We start from the raw sequence: 15,002 nt of genomic DNA, 5'->3' as shown, positions 1-15,002 counted from the left end.
ATGATGGGCTCGGTGCTGCCCGCCGAGGCCCTGGTCCTCAAGCCCGGGCTGAAGCCGCAGGGGCTCTCGCTGGCCGAGGTGATCACCTCCGACATCCTGCACAGCTTCCTCTACGGCCGCTGGAGAAACGTCCTGGGCGAGCAGCTCTTCGAGGAGAAGAGCAGCCCCAAGACCGCCTTCACGGCCGAAGTCCTGGCTCAGTCCTTCTCCGGAGGTGAGTGACCCCCCCGGACCCTCCCCGATCCCCCCGGTTTTCCCCATCGGCCCCGGGCCGGCTCCCGGTGCCCGGCGGCGGGATGTGGTCCCGGCTCCCCGCTCGCCCCAGGCGTGGGACTGGGGAAAAAGGGCTTTAAATTCATTTGGTTAACTTGGGCTTGACCTGAGAAAGTTCCCACTTAAACCGCGGGCTGGGGGGGCCGGGGCCGTCCCGCATTCAGCCGCTCGGGACAATATCTTTTCTCTCGCCCCGGCATCGCCGGGGCGTCCCGGCTCCCTTTTCCCCCTCTCGGATTTCTGTTCCTCTCTTAATTTACCATGAAGGCTAATTCCATTTCCATTCACGATATGTCAACCATCTCATCTCCCCATTTTGTAAGAGGAATTCCTGGGCCCTTTTAAACAAGCCCTCGCGCCATTCAGGCACAATGTACCGCTACAGCATTCCTAAAGGACTAATGAATTTAGAATTAGCAATTTCTTTCTAGTTGAGTTTAATGAATGCAGATCACTTTAACAGCATGACAAATTGCTGGATGGGCCGAAATAGACACCATTTAACCTCCTTTCCCAGCCCCGCTCCCTCGCCCAGCCCGGGATGCTTTTCCCAGGTACCTCCTCAATGCCCCGGGGGAACCTTGTACCGCTTTGTGGGAGCCCGGTTGGGCGTTTAAAAGGCTCAGCCCCGGGGTCTGGGCTGGGGCTGGGGTTGGGAGGGGTCCCCGCCGCCCCCGGTCTCCCCCCCTCTCCCCCACCTCGGTCCCTTTCTGAGACGTCTCCCCCCTCGCAGAGGTGCAGAAGCTCTCCAGCCTGGTGCTGCCGTCGGAAGTGATAATCGCCCAGAGCTCTATTCCCGGGGAAGGGCTCGGCATCTTCTCCAAGACCTGGATCAAGGCTGGCACAGAGATGGGGCCGTTCACGGGCAGGGTCATCTCCCCCGAGCATGTGGACCTGTGCAAGAACAACAACCTCATGTGGGAGGTAACGAGCCCCCTGAACCCCGAGACTGGAGTGGTTTGGCAAAAAGCAGGGACGGGCGCTGGGGATCTGTGCCGTGCTTGTGCACCTTCAGGCACCATCCTTGTGCCTCAGTTTCCCTAGTCATGCAAATATCTGGGCAGGTGGGTTTAGGAACCCCTTGCAGGAGAAGGATGAGGTTTCCTCAGACCTCGGGTGCAGCCAGCCTATAGAGGAGCCCCGAAATGCTGTTGTTCATGTCCCATACAGCCGGATCACACCCTGCCCTGCCCATCCCTGTCCGACTGGTTGCTGCCCACACTGGCCACAGTGGGCAAAACCAGCTCTACCCTGTCCCCTGCTCCCTGCTTTGTCCCAGCCCTGGTGAGGTTAACCACGAACAAAACTGTGGAGTTTGGGGGGGATCTGAGATGCCAGGACGTTGTGCACAGCCAATTTTTTGTTTCCTATTTTTTCATTTGTTTGACTCAGACTTGCACTTCTTAACTATTTTTAATTACTATTATAATTTCATGCCTAATAGAAACTTGTCTCATCTTTCCTGCCACCCTGCAAAGCATCTTTCCAGGCCTGGCAGGCCCCTTCCCCCTCCACCCAAGGCATTGTCCCACTCCCAAGGCAGGTGCAGGATGATGAACAGCCCCTTCCTCTGGGGCTGAGTTGCTGGTGGGGCTCTGATGAGAAGGGAGATTGAGGAAGGGAGCTGGGTTATCCAGGGAGATAGGGGCTGACAGGACCAGCCATGCCAGTGAGAGCAGGGCGCATTTCTCAGCCCCGCTGCAGAACCACAGTCCGGCACCACAAGCAGGAAGGGTTCGGCATCTCTTGGCTGCTGTCAGGGTCTCAGCCCTGAGGCTGTGCTGGCTTTGAGCTTGTCCCTGTCCAGGCTTTATCCCAAAGGCAGGAGGTGGAGGGGCTCAGCCCACTGTGGGCAGCATCACTACCAAGTGCTCTCTCCCTTCGCAGGTGTTCAACGAGGATGGCACGGTGCGGTACTTCATTGACGCCAGCCAGGAGGATCACCGCAGCTGGATGACCTACATCAAATGTGCACGGAACGAGCAGGAGCAGAACCTTGAGGTGGTCCAGATCGGGAACAACATCTTCTACAAGGCCATTGAGGTAAGTGGGGCTGAAGGGCAGCTGGGCATCTGCAATAGAGGAGCAGGGTGGTGGGATCCCTCACCCTACAGACTTTTTCTCCCTTGTTCTTTGGGCTGTTGGTGGAGTGTCTGTGGAAGGACATGGCAGTTTTTCCATCCTTGGCACTCAGATCCATCAGGAGAGGTTGAAACCACAAGGAAGGGCCATTGCACAGGCTTCAGAGAATAGTAAAGGTCCCTTCTCCTCTCTGTTCCCTTTCTGTGGGCTCATGGAGTGATGTGTGTTAAACAGAGGGAGAATAGATCTTTGTTTGGGGTGCAAAGCATGAAAAGAGCTGCAATTCTGGCCCAGATGGGGCTCTGGACAAGGACAGGGGTTAGATGCTCTATTGAAAAAGCAGGATCTTGTGCAGAACCTGCTTCTTTATAGCAGGGTAAAGTTTGGGGGGTTCTGTGAAACCCAGGTGCTGAGCACAGGCTGAACCTGACTCTATACTGCTTTGCCTGGGCATCACACTCCGGCTGTGCAGGGAGCAGGGAGCCATGGAGCGGGCAGGGAGTGGTGCTGGTGCAGTTGTGCCTTGGGCTTTACACTGCGGGGAAGGGACTCTTCTTGCTCCCCTCATCCATGTGCTCCTGTATGAAGTGCTGGTTGGTGCTGGCGTGGCACTGGACCCTGGTACAGGGTCCCAGGGATGGCAAGGCTGCCATGCAGTGGGGTGATGGCTGAAGGACGCTCACAGCTCCCTACAGGAGACTCTGGGATGGAGGTGGGTGACTGGCTCCCCGGCATTACTGATGACACATGCCTACATATTGATGACAGTGCCAGAGCAGGGCGATGGTGGGATCCAGCCCTGCTTGTGTGCAGTGTCCCCATAACCCAATGCTATTGCAGGTGGAGAAAGGTGATGGCTTAGGGAGATGTCCTTGTGCAGCAGCTTTGGCTTTAAGAGTCACAAGAGGGAACATGTCCCAGTCCATCCCAGACCTGCACTGTGGGATTGTCCCCCTCCAGTATTGGGTTCAGAGTCTCACCTGAGGAGCGTTTGCAGCTGGGAGAGGGTGTCAGCCGGGAACAACCATGAGTGCCTGCTGGTTCCATGGGCACGGGCAGCTCTCTGGATCTATTCAGGTAGTGCTCCTGCACTGGCTTACAGAGCAGCACAAATTCAAATGCTCCATGGCACAGGACCACAACCCAATCCTGCACTGAGCGAGCAGGGCTGGGTTAGGGATTGCTGCAGTTGGTTGGGAAAGGTGAATGGGTGGGTAGGAAGACGATCAGATATTCTCTCCTGCTGCAGGAGGGTCCCATGTCACCCTTGGGCTCTGCCACCTTTCCCAAGATCTCCACGCACTTCCCTGCTGTTTTCATGCTGATCACCCCTTCAGCTGTTCCCAGTTTAAGACCTGATATTCCTGTGGGCAGCTGTGCCTGTTGTGACAGCACCTTAAGTGTTTTTTATTACTGTTCTTAACTTATGCAAGTAAATAAAATAGTTCCAGGTAGCCGTGGTGTGATTAGGAACACAGCTGTGGATTTTACACCTTGTGCAGGCACAGATGAAGGGGTGACTGAGTGAATATTTGGGTGTAGCCATGATCCATCTGTGGGCTTGTTCCTGAGGCTGAAGCAGCGAGCAGCGGAGCAGGATGAGTTTAATTCCCTTGGCGCAAGCAGTGAATTTGAGATGCTGAGAGTGCTGAACCCCAAGTGATGTGTGGGAGGAGGTGGGCATGAAGGATCCCTGCTGTCACACTGCTCCTCAAGCTCAGCAGGGCATGCACACACCGACCTGAACTTAGCACTGTCCTGCTCAGCACCACAGGTGTCCGTGTGCAGCCATTGTCACCCTCCATCCCCTACCAGTCCTGGTGGCTTCCCCACCTCCTGTCCCCCTGTACAGCCTCCTGCCCCTGCCTGCTGTGCCCTGGGCACAGTGGGCACAGTGAGCTCCCTGGTTCCTATTGCTCTGCACCCACCTCCGCTGCACCAGGGCTCCAGCAAAGCATCTCTTTGGATGCCTTTCTCACCTACCTGCCAAAAAAATCAAATTTATTTGGTGCTTTTTCCCCCTATTTGCCTTTAATATTTTAATGTGTTTTGCCTGTTCCTGCCCTTATTTGCTGATTTGTTTTTCCCGTCCTCTTTCTCAGCAATACCAAGTTGCTGCTGCTGGGAAATAAACTGAGGGCAGAAAGTTTTGGCCTTTGATCTGAAGGCCACAAGATTTCTGGGGGGCAATTTGAATTTGCTTTGGGATGTGTGCACATGGGCGATCACCTGCTGCTGATGTGGCTGCAGCAGCTTCAGCAGAATAAAACACACACACATGCACCCATGCAGATTGTTTTATCCTTTCAGCAGTATTTTATTTGCTTGTATTAAAAATGACTAATTTCCTGTTAAGAGCAAATAGCACCAAGAAACAGCGTCATCAATTTGGGATGCAAAAGGATATCAGCTTCCTCTGCCTCCCAGATTCCTCCTCTGCAGCCCCAGTGATGTCTTTATGCAGGTGAACAAAGACATGAAGCCAAATTCCTATTAATTTCAGATGCCTAAAATTTAATACATTTTCAGTGTTGAGGTGGTTGAACTTCGGATCTGTGTTTCATGTGGATGTTGTTTTACTTGGATCTAACATGCTTAGTGTACAGAAACGCAGGACATTCCTACTTCTAAATTAGGTTCTTAACAGTAGGGACTGCTAGGCAAAATTTGTATTTTTTTATGAAGTGATGTTGTTATTAGTGTTGTTTGAACTGGTCTGAGAGGATCCATCTTCCCAGCCACGGCTGCTGCAGGAGGGGAGCCTTGAGCGGCGTTTCCTGGTCGCTCGCCTCGGCCATGCGGGAACATGACAGAACAGCAGGGACAGGAGAAGTGCCATCGCTTCAGGGAAATGGGAGCGTGGATGATGCAAAACTCCTGCCCTGGTCCTGTAGCTGTCCTTGGGCTCTTGCAGGCACTGCAGCTTTGGTGTGGGATATAAACAGCGTTTCACACCTGAGTCATGGTCTCTTACAGCAGCCCCGAGCTCTCCTCTGCTCCACGGGCTGATGAGCCCTTTGCTGGTGGATCTGCATTTCCATCTTCTAAAATCAGCCCCGGCAGGGGTGGGTGGGAGATGCTGCCTGTGCCCTGCAGCAGGAGGCTGCTGATGGCTCCATCCAAAGACAAAATGCTCTGCTGGAGCCCTGAGCTGGGGCTCCGTGTCTCAGGTCCCTGCTTTGGTCTCTGCCACTCATGCTGGTTGTGGCTCCACAAATGATTTATTTCTCCATGTCTCTGTGTTCTGCCCTGTCCTGCTCTCCCCAAGCTGCTGGGACCTCTGGGTCCTGCACTCCAGAGACCCCAGATCTGTCCCTGTGCTCTGGAGCTGCATATTTGTCCATCACCCTGTTTGTGTCCCAGCTTGGGGGAGAGCCTGGAGTGGGTTTGTGCTGGTGCTGGGTGGTGCTGAACTGTGCCACCACCTCCCGTGCTGCATGCTGAGCTGTTCTGTGCCTGCGTGGGGGTGTTGAGGACTGCTGGCAGGTCCCAGATGGCAGCAGGGTCTCACAGAAATGGGGCACAGCCAGGGTAGATCTGAATGGATCAGCACAGGAATGGATGTTCATCACGCCCCCAACAACCCTGTCTTTATCTCTCTTTCTAGATGATTCCTCCAGACCAAGAGCTGCTGGTCTGGTACGGGAACTCCCACAACACCTTCCTGGGCATCCCAGGTGTGCCGGGGCTAGAAGAGGAGCAGAAGAAGAACAAACATGGTAGGTAACAAGGGTGCAACATCCCCGCCTGTTCACCCTGTGCCCAGCTCTGAGGCTGTAGGGCAGGCACAAGGCAGGGACATCCCAGGGGTATGTCAGACATCTCAGTTGTCTGTGGACAAGCACAGGGCTATGACATGATCCATACAGCTTGAGCAGGCCCTCAGTAATTCAGGGTGATGCCTCCAGGCCAGTTTACCCACAGCTGTTGTTGGTGGGGTGTCTGGCAGTTGCTGCCTGACCCAGCCAGGCAGGGAGGAGCAGCACAGGGTGTGAGTGGAAGGCAGCCCCAACACTCTATGAAACACCAAGTGGATGCAGCTTCTACATTCCCACTCTGCATTTAAGGGACCTTAACCACCAACACAGGAGGCTTTTCTCTCCTTGGGCCTTTGCTCTCTGCTTGTCTCAGTGACTCCCTGAGGTGCTTCTCTGTGGCACAGCACAGCTCAGGCTGTGTTTGGAGCCACTTCTGTGCTCCCTGACCCTACTCCCCACTCTGAAAGAGCCATGTCTGAGCCCAGCAGAGTGAGGGGAGAAGCTGGGACCAGTGAAGGGGCTGGACAGCATGGTTGGGGGTTCCTGAGAGTGCCTACACCCACCCCCTTCCAGCTCTGCTGCAGTCCAGGCAGGAGAAAATTGGTCTTGTGTCCATCTATAAGGGATTCATTCCGCTCAGCTTGAATGCTCCCCTTACCTAAATCTGGGTGAGCCCATTCCTAGCACTGGCTGCATCCCAAAATCCTAAGAGCCAGCCTGGATGCCAGTCTGCCCAAGATAGGTGACCTCAGCAGCAGGGAGCCAGCAGGAAGGCACTGGGGGCTTTCCAGGGCACCCAGCACGCCAGGGCCTTGGGGTGGGGTGAGCTGCTGTGCTGCAGGGCAGTGCCTGACTGTCACCTGTCATCCCCAGAGGATTTCCATGCGGTGGAGACGGGGGCCAGCACGACGGGGCGGATGCGCTGCGTCATCTGCCACCGCGGCTTCAACTCCCGCAGCAACCTGCGCTCCCACATGCGCATCCACACCCTGGACAAGCCCTTCGTGTGCCGCTTCTGCAACCGCCGCTTCAGCCAGTCCTCCACCCTCCGCAACCACGTCCGCTTGCACACGGGCGAGCGGCCCTACAAGTGCCAGGTTTGCCAAAGTGCCTATTCCCAGCTCGCAGGGCTGCGGGCACACCAGAAAAGCGCCCGCCACCGGCCCCCCAACGCCTCCCTGCAGGCCCATTCGCCCGCCCTGCCTGTGCCCCATCCCGCCTCCCTGGCCCATCACATCCCCACCATGGTGCTGTGAAGCCCCGGTGCAGCAGCAGGATTTGGGACAGCAAAGACTGATGCTGAGACACGCGATGAACTGGCGGGGTGGCCCTTGGCTGAGCTGGGGGGCAGAGGCAGAGCTGCTTTGTGTCTCCGAGGGGTGTTGGGCTGTTTTTGGGCATCACTGACTGTGCGGGTACAGCAGGAGGGGAGCCCCCAGCTCTGCAGTTGAGTCGTGCGGGATCATCCCCAGGGAGATGGGGCACAGGGTGGGCTGGTGGCCCCTGGGGTTGGCAGGGGAAAAGGGACTCAGCGGGATGTCCTGTGTGGGCTTGCCAGTGCACTGGGGAAGGACTGGGGCGGCTGAAAAGCTGGGCCTAGGTGAGTCACATCTGGGTTTTACAGATAAATTGGTGGAAAGAAACATTGCTCTTATCCCTCCTCCTCTGCTCCAGCAGACACATGCCCCATGGAAAAGCTGGCACAGCCCTGATGTGGCCATCCCTGTCATGCCTGTTTGCCCCAGGAGTGGCTTTGGCCCCGGTGGCTCCTTTCAAGGGACACCTTTCCCTCCTTGGGAGCCCCGAGTTAGCGAACATTTGCATTTTCTCCCACCCGAGCCCCCTCTGCCTGTCCTGCTCCAGCCCAAGCCCTGCACTGGGGTCTGTCACCGCTCCAAGCAATGCCGTGGGCAGAGGGGAGACAGTGCCAGCTGGGAATAACCATCCACAGGCAGGTTTTTCGGGAATCCTGAGCTCTGCCAGGCTGTGCCTGTTCCAGCCCTGGCAGCATTTCTCCCCATCCCTTTCCCAGCTGTGAAGGAACATTTTGGTTGGAACTGCTACTGCCCTCTGGGGACAGAGAAAACCTGTCCCCGGGCCAGCTCTGTCCCCAAGGACAACTCTAAGCGCCCTCTGGAGTCCCCATACTCCGGAGAAAGGCTGTGTATCATAAATCTTAAAAGAAGGTATTCCAATATTAATTATAAGATGTATAAAGTTCTCACAAACCGTGTTCTACTTCCAGAAGAAAATAAACAAAAACAAAAGAAAAGAACCCCCAAAACTGTCACTTTAACTTTGTAAATATTTATGTAAACATTATTTACAAGACTTTGATATTATATATTATTTGATTGTATATGTACACAGTGTAAATACATTTGTACCTCTCTTGTATTCTAAATAAAAATTACTTGGAACATTTATCATTTAGAAAAGGGAGAGCTTTATATTATATGCCAGGGGAAGGATGTGGTTATTGGGGTGAGTGAAGGTCTTAATTAACACAATAATCTGTGAGTGAGATGTGGTGTCATCTGCAGGACCAGGAAGTGCATCTGGGAGGGGGAAAAAAACCCGGGTTTTGGCTAAAGAAGCCCCTTTTCAGGTCTGAAAGCTGGGGTAAGTGCTGGCTCACTCCCAAGCAGGTGGTATCTACAGATTCCACCCTGCCAGCCCCTACTCTTGTGAACTTGTACAGTCGCTCTTTGAAGCCACAGCTATTGCTATCCTTCGATACATTCCATGAATTAGCGCCCATATTTTGGCTGTGATGGGATACAGGTGCAAGCCCTGCTGGAAGGAAGCGACACATTTGCTGCCGGTCATCGCTGACTGCTTTTCCCGTGGTGTTTCCACCGCAGCTCTGGGAGCCGAATCGGTGCTTGAATTAAATGGGTAAAACTTTTCAACGGATTTATCAGCTCCTGCTGGCAAAGCTCCGCCGAGGGGAAGGGGTCAATCCGGAGTCCCGCGGGGATGTTAAAGCCAAGCGTGAGCACCGGCCAGCTGGGGAGGGCAGCAGATGACTGCCCTCAGGGGGACACCTTGTGTGAGGGGCACCCCAAACTGGGGGTGCTGCTCCCCGCCTTGACCCACAGCACTGCAGCCCGGCCCGGGCTGTGGGGCCCGGTGAGCCCCGGGGGAGGCCCGCCGGGTCCTCCCGGTTTGCCGGGCGGGGTCTGGGGGAGCGGGTCACCGCCAGGGGCTGCCCGAAGGGTGCCGCACCCTGCCCACACTAAAGATGGCCGAGGCGCCCTTGGGCCCCAACGGGGCGAAGCCCGCGAGTCCCCTCCCTGCCAGGAGCAAACATGGCTGCCCAGTCACCGCCCCCCGCTGCCCTCACTCAAGATGGCGGCGCCCGAGCCCTCAGGCGCGCTCTCGCCAGCAGCCATCATGGCTGGCGGAAGGCGCGTGCGGCGGGGCCAAGATGGCGGCAGTCACCATGAGGCTGCCGGCGCTCCGCGCGCCCGTGGACTCCGGCGCGCCCCGGGGCGGCGAGAAGCATCTGGTGGCACCGGGGGACACGATCACCACGGACACGGGATATATGAGGTGCGGGCAGCGGCGGAGGGGAGGCGTCTGCGGCGTGGCGCGGCTTCGGGCTGTCCTTAGGTAGCTGCTCTCTCTCCCCAGGGGCCACGGTACTTATGTGGAGGACGACAAGCTGATCGCCTCGGTGGCCGGCGTGGTGGAGAGAGTGAACAAGCTGGTGTGCGTCAGGGCGCTGAAGGCCAGGTGAGCGCGGCCGCGGCGGGTGCGGGCCGGCGGCGTGGCCTGGCTCGGCAGCGTGAGGTGTGTGACCGCCGCTCTCTCTGCCAGGTACAACGGCGAGATCGGCGACATCGTGGTCGGGAGGATTACGGAGGTAAAGCCCGGTGTTTGCCGCGGTGCCGAGGAGGAGGAGGAGAGTGGTCGTGGCTCAGTCCGACCCAAAGAGTTTCCCGGGCTCCTAAAACGCTGATACACATCAGTGTCCCTGCGCAGGGTACTGGGAGCGCGTGGATTTTAACCGCGATGAGGCTGGAAGAAGCCAGCAGAGATGTCCCCTTCTGCAGCTTAGTGAGCTGCAGCTCCCATTCAGTTTTTGAGTGTGTACCAATAGGTTTTGGGGGTTTTTTTTCCCCTTAGGTTCAGCAGAAGCGATGGAAAGTGGAAACGAATTCCAGGCTGGATTCAGTCCTGTTGCTGTCGTCTATAAATTTACCTGGTGGGGAGCTGGTGAGTGTAGCTGGTTGTGTTTTACATGGCATCCTAAGGTCCCCCACACTGAGCTATCGATGGTTGTTTTCTCATTCTGGGCTCCATGTAACTTTTCTTGTGATGTTTCAGAGAAGGAAATCAGCGGAAGATGAGCTTGCAATGAGGGACTACCTGCAGGAAGGGGATCTCATCAGTGTATCCTTCTGCTGCTCCCATTGACAGAACTGCCAAGGGTATGGGAAGAACAGGCAGAGTTTGGCTGGCCTGGCTGGGGGTGAGAGCTGTGCCAGGGTGGCACTGGGCAGCCTTAGGGACCCTGTTTCCTTAAGTGGCACCAACAGGCAGAGGTCCAGTCTATATTTTCTGATGGGGCTGTATCGCTGCACACCCGGAGCCTGAAATACGGGAAGGTGAGTTGTTCCAAAGCCCTTGATCCTGGGATAATTCTGCACCAGCTGACTTGTATAAGGCCATTTGGAGGCTTTTTAAAGAAAAGAGTTCTCGAGTAGAGCAGGATGTTGCTATAACCCATTCCTGTAGGATAGGAAGACTCTCAGCTCCTATGTGGGAGCACCAAGTAGTTTCCTTGAAGTAGAGGAGGTGTCCTTGTGTTGCCCTTTGAGCCACTGCTCTCCCTGTCCACAGTTCCAGCCTGCTAGTCCTGTTTCCCCCACTAGCCACTTGGGAATTAAATCCTGGGGAGAAATCTCCTCACTCCTCTTCTGCTGGCCATTGCCCTTGTGACTTGTTCCTCTCCCCAGGGCTCTATTTTAGGCTTTACGCAGTTGGCATTTATCTCTGGTTTTGTGCATTGAAATAAGCCAAGGGGCTGTTGGAGCGTAGGCTGCAGTTTGGGATTACCAGACCAAGGGTATTAGCACTTAAAAGATGAAAGGGAAGTGTGCTTATTGCACAGAGGGTGAAGGACAGTGATTGGATTACGAGGGAAAGTGTTCTGCTAAATTGGGCCTCTGACTCCTCATTTTTCTGCAGGGATGGTTGATGTGTAGTTACGATCAAGATATTATGAACATTCGTGCTAAGCACTTAGAGTATTCTTTGTCTTCAAAGGGCTGCACAGGCATTAGCTAATCCTCCCAGTGCTCCCAGAGGCAGGCAGGTTTTATATTCACGGTTTCACAGGAAAAGGTGTTAAAAAAGAGTGGTTCCTAGGCCAGGAATGGAGTGTGTGTCAGTGACACGGTGTGATCTGTGGTGGCTCATGATGTCTCTCATGCTGAGCCTCATGGTCTCCTCTCCAGCTTGCCCAGGGTGTGCTGGTTCAGGTCTCTCCCTCCCTTGTGAAACGCCAGAAGACTCATTTCCATGACCTGCCCTGTGGTGCATCCGTGATCCTTGGCAACAATGGCTTCATCTGGATCTACCCAACTCCAGAGCAGAAGGATGACGAGGCTGGAGGCTACACCACCAATTTGGAGGTGAGTGTTCAGGGAAGATGAGCCTTCTCTTACCAGTGATGGTTTTTAGTCTGACATAGTCAGAGGCATAGAAGTAAGCTGAGACTTTCAGGATCTTGTGTTAGGTTCACAGCAAGGCTTTTTTACTTGCATTATTTCCCTGTACGTTCATCCCTTTTCCTCTGTCCTTCCTCAGCCAGTTCCCTTGTCTGACCGGGAGGTGATCTCACGGCTCCGAAATTGCATCATGGCTCTGGTCACTCACAAGATGATGCTCTTTGACACCAGCATCCTGTATTGCTATGAAGCATCCCTTCCTCATCAGGTACAGGAACCAGTGGTGTTTATTCCACACTGAGGGGAGGGAACAGAAAGGCTGCATCAGTTGCTGCTGAAGTCAGAGTTTCCTTTGAGTTTCCAAAGCATCCTGTAGTAAGTGACAGTATGAGCTCTCCCCTTCTGCATAACATAAATTGTCTTGCACAATTTCAGGGATTGTTTGAAGAGTTCTGCTTCTGGCAGAGTCTAACTATTCCTATAGAGAGATCAGCCCCTTTTTTGATAGATGTTGTGTATCCCTTGCTGGGATTATGGACCCTTTAATTCCTGTGAAAACACTTTTAAATTTAGCATTGTGTCAGGGTACAGTGCATTTTATGAAGCAATGAAAAAGTAAATGTCATGTATTGTACAGAGAGCAGTCTCATGTCTGTATCCATATCCTGCTCTGCTGGAAGGCTGCTTCCATTTGACCTCTTGCTGTACAGCTTTTCACTGTGATTCCTGCCATCACAATCACAGGGAATTCTCTTCCCATAAATAAATGAGATCTGAATTGTCTTCTGCTTTCATTCCCAATGAGGCATTCTTTTGAAGTATAATTGTGTTTAAGTCATCTCTGCCCTTCCCAAATACAGTGTGTGTCCTCTAGGGAAGATAAGGAGGGTTAGTAGCCGCTCCTTTGATTTTCTTTGGTCTCTGTAAGGATTCCCAATTGGCAAAGTTGATTTTGCCTTGGACCCTCTGCCATAGGTCTTTTTTCACCACAACCCTCTAAACTCCCTTGTTGGTCACTGCCATGTATCAGGGACCTTTGTCTCCCCACAGAGTGTGCAAAAGTAGTAGTTGCTTCCTGGTGCTAATACTGCTCTTCTTTCCACTGCAGATCAAGGACATTCTCAAACCAGAGGTGACAGAGGAGATCGTTCTGGAAGCTCGACAGAGGTTGCTGGATTTGGAGGGATAGGGCACAAGGCCAGAAGCAGTCATTTGAAATCCCAGCATGGCAGCTTTGATTTTCAGTATTATATGTTTTTTCAGTGTTCTAGTCCCCAACATTCATTCCACACTTCAGAAACCACCAAAATTCCTCACTCCTAGGATATCTCCTGTGTCCTTTTAGTACACAGTAGTACTTAAGTACCATAGCCTTTTAGTGCAATGGCTTGAAAAATTGATATCTGGCCTTTAAAAATATGCAGATGCAACTGGGACATGTCTCCTAGCACCTGTTGCTGTGTCTAGTGCCCCAGAACTTTGTGCAGAATGACAGAGAGGAAGGGATACATTTTGTGATGATTCTCTCTCCCCAAAAGATGATTTGGATTTTAATTTACTTGTGATACAGATCTGCCAGTCTGTCCCCTGACTGAGAGCCCTTGTTTTTAAGAATGTAGATCCAGGCACAGGTGTTTAGAGAACAAGAGTATCCACACCCTTGCTGACCATAGTTTGGGTCTGGCTGTTCATGGCTTGAATGTCTCAGGGGTATGAGATGGGATGTGGCTGTCGCTGTCCATATGATCCAGGAGCTGTGCACAAGCAGTGTCCTGGTTTGTGTGTATCCTGCTGGGGTTTTTTTTATGCCTGATGTGGTGAGCTCCTCTTCTGAGGAGGCACCAGTATTGTTTTGTATTAAGTATTTTACATTTCAGTAAATTTTTTTGAAACAAATCAGTCCTTCAGCAGTGTGTGCATTGGCTTGTTTTTGGTCTAGCTTGAGAGCTATGGTTGGCTCAAATTTCCTTGTGCCAGGACACCTGGAATGGTTACACGGTCTTATCTCCCCTTCGGCTGCTTCCCTTCATTTCAGCAGGACTTGACCTTCCTCTTCAGCCCTTACAGCGTTCCTCTGTAAGGATTGCCTGGTGGTGTTCACAGTGGCTTTCCAAGCATTGCCTCCCTGCAGGATCCCTGGGAGAGGTGAGTCAAGCAGAGGTGACTGGAGGATGACAGGGAGCCCAGTATGACACTGGTGAAGATCTTCAGGCCAGTGTAAGGGATGGACATGTGAACCAGGTGTTGGCAGGCAGTCAGTCAGTCACGTTCTCTGTGCAGAATGTGAGGATTTCCCTGAAGCATCCTCTCAGCTCCAGGTGCCATATTAGAGCTGTTGTATTCTCTATAGTATCTATTTGTATTGCAAATACATCCTTGCAACACAGCACTGTAACTCTTAAAAAAGATGATAAAACTTCTGCCCCAATTGTCCGTGAAAACAACTGCACGTTGCAAATTTGCACTCTTGCCTCAGGCACAAGGGAAAATCCTTTACTCGGTGTTTTCCTGGGAACTAGGAATTCCCTTCGTTGTTGTCCTTCCAGCTCGGGCTGCTTTCCCTGGGGTCCCGAGCAGGCACTAGATGGCACCTTTGGATCGCGTTTGTGGCACTTCCCTTCACCAGCAGCTCCGCCTCGCTGCTCTGCCAAACAGCATGGCCTGGACGGCTGCCACCAGCGCTGCTGCCCAAATCCTAAAGCATAATGGGGCTAAGGACAAGCAAGGACATGGCTAATCCGTTCTGCTGCTGCACAACTGCCCGTGCTGCCTCTGAAAATAGTACTGAACTTATTGGGGGTATTGCTGGAATGCTCCACAAAAGACCTGGGAATTGTTATTTTTGCATTTTAAGAGGATTCCCTAATAAGTGTTGCAACAATCACATCCTCAGGATGACTTGGGAAATTTGAAAACCAAAGCTTGGTGGTGACTTTCAGGTCTCCATGAGGCTGCTGGTAGCCACCTAACCTACACCAGCATGGACAAGACTGGTTCAAAAAGGCTAAAAAAGCTTTAACAGTCTGCATCCTTTACTTAGAAAAGTACTTTCCCCCCTCCCCCCACCCCTACCCAATTGCTGTAGTTTAGCAGCTGTTTATCTTATTACCACATGGTAAGATTCACATGGGGAGATTCAGGGATTTCTACTGAAAAACAATTCAAGATTTGGACTGCTTCAGTTCTGAGCTTTCTGATTCCTCCTGCTTGC

The 15,002-nt window shown here is 53.3% G+C and overlaps 2 protein-coding genes across 2 annotated transcripts; both read left to right on the top strand.

Moving 5' to 3' along the window:
• Window positions 1-7,369, top strand: PRDM12 (PR/SET domain 12; the record flags this gene model as incomplete). Its single annotated transcript, XM_082295265.1, has 5 exons — window positions 1-214; window positions 1,007-1,197; window positions 2,161-2,316; window positions 5,963-6,074; window positions 6,987-7,369. The coding sequence occupies 5 exons, from the start codon at window positions 1-3 to the stop codon at window positions 7,367-7,369; spliced, it is 1,056 nt and encodes a 351-aa protein (XP_082151391.1).
• Window positions 7,370-9,481: 2,112 nt separating this feature from the next.
• Window positions 9,482-13,653, top strand: EXOSC2 (exosome component 2). Its single transcript, XM_082295479.1, has 9 exons — window positions 9,482-9,668; window positions 9,750-9,851; window positions 9,936-9,981; window positions 10,245-10,334; window positions 10,446-10,511; window positions 10,658-10,726; window positions 11,579-11,755; window positions 11,931-12,059; window positions 12,900-13,653. Exons 1-9 carry the CDS (start codon window positions 9,544-9,546, stop codon window positions 12,978-12,980), a joined length of 885 nt encoding a protein of 294 aa, XP_082151605.1. The 5' UTR covers window positions 9,482-9,543; the 3' UTR covers window positions 12,981-13,653.
• Window positions 13,654-15,002: the final 1,349 nt, after the last annotated feature.

Source organism: Coloeus monedula (genome assembly GCF_965178545.1).
Source record: "Coloeus monedula genome assembly, chromosome: 21".
NCBI classification, from domain to species: Eukaryota; Metazoa; Chordata; class Aves; order Passeriformes; family Corvidae; genus Coloeus; species Coloeus monedula.
The sequence above is the reverse complement of the archived record's forward strand: the minus strand, read 5'-3'. Positions and strand labels throughout refer to the sequence as shown.

Bases quoted from the DNA above. Each gene is read 5' to 3' on its own strand.
- EXOSC2 (XM_082295479.1), top strand. From the start codon at position 9,544: ATGGCGGCAGTCACCATGAGGCTGCCGGCGCTCCGCGCGCCCGTGGAC. The intron at 10,335-10,445 runs GTGAGTGTAGCT...GTGATGTTTCAG, and splicing joins ATTTACCTGGTGGGGAGCTG to AGAAGGAAATCAGCGGAAGA. The intron at 10,512-10,657 runs GTATCCTTCTGC...TGGCACCAACAG, and splicing joins AGGAAGGGGATCTCATCAGT to GCAGAGGTCCAGTCTATATT.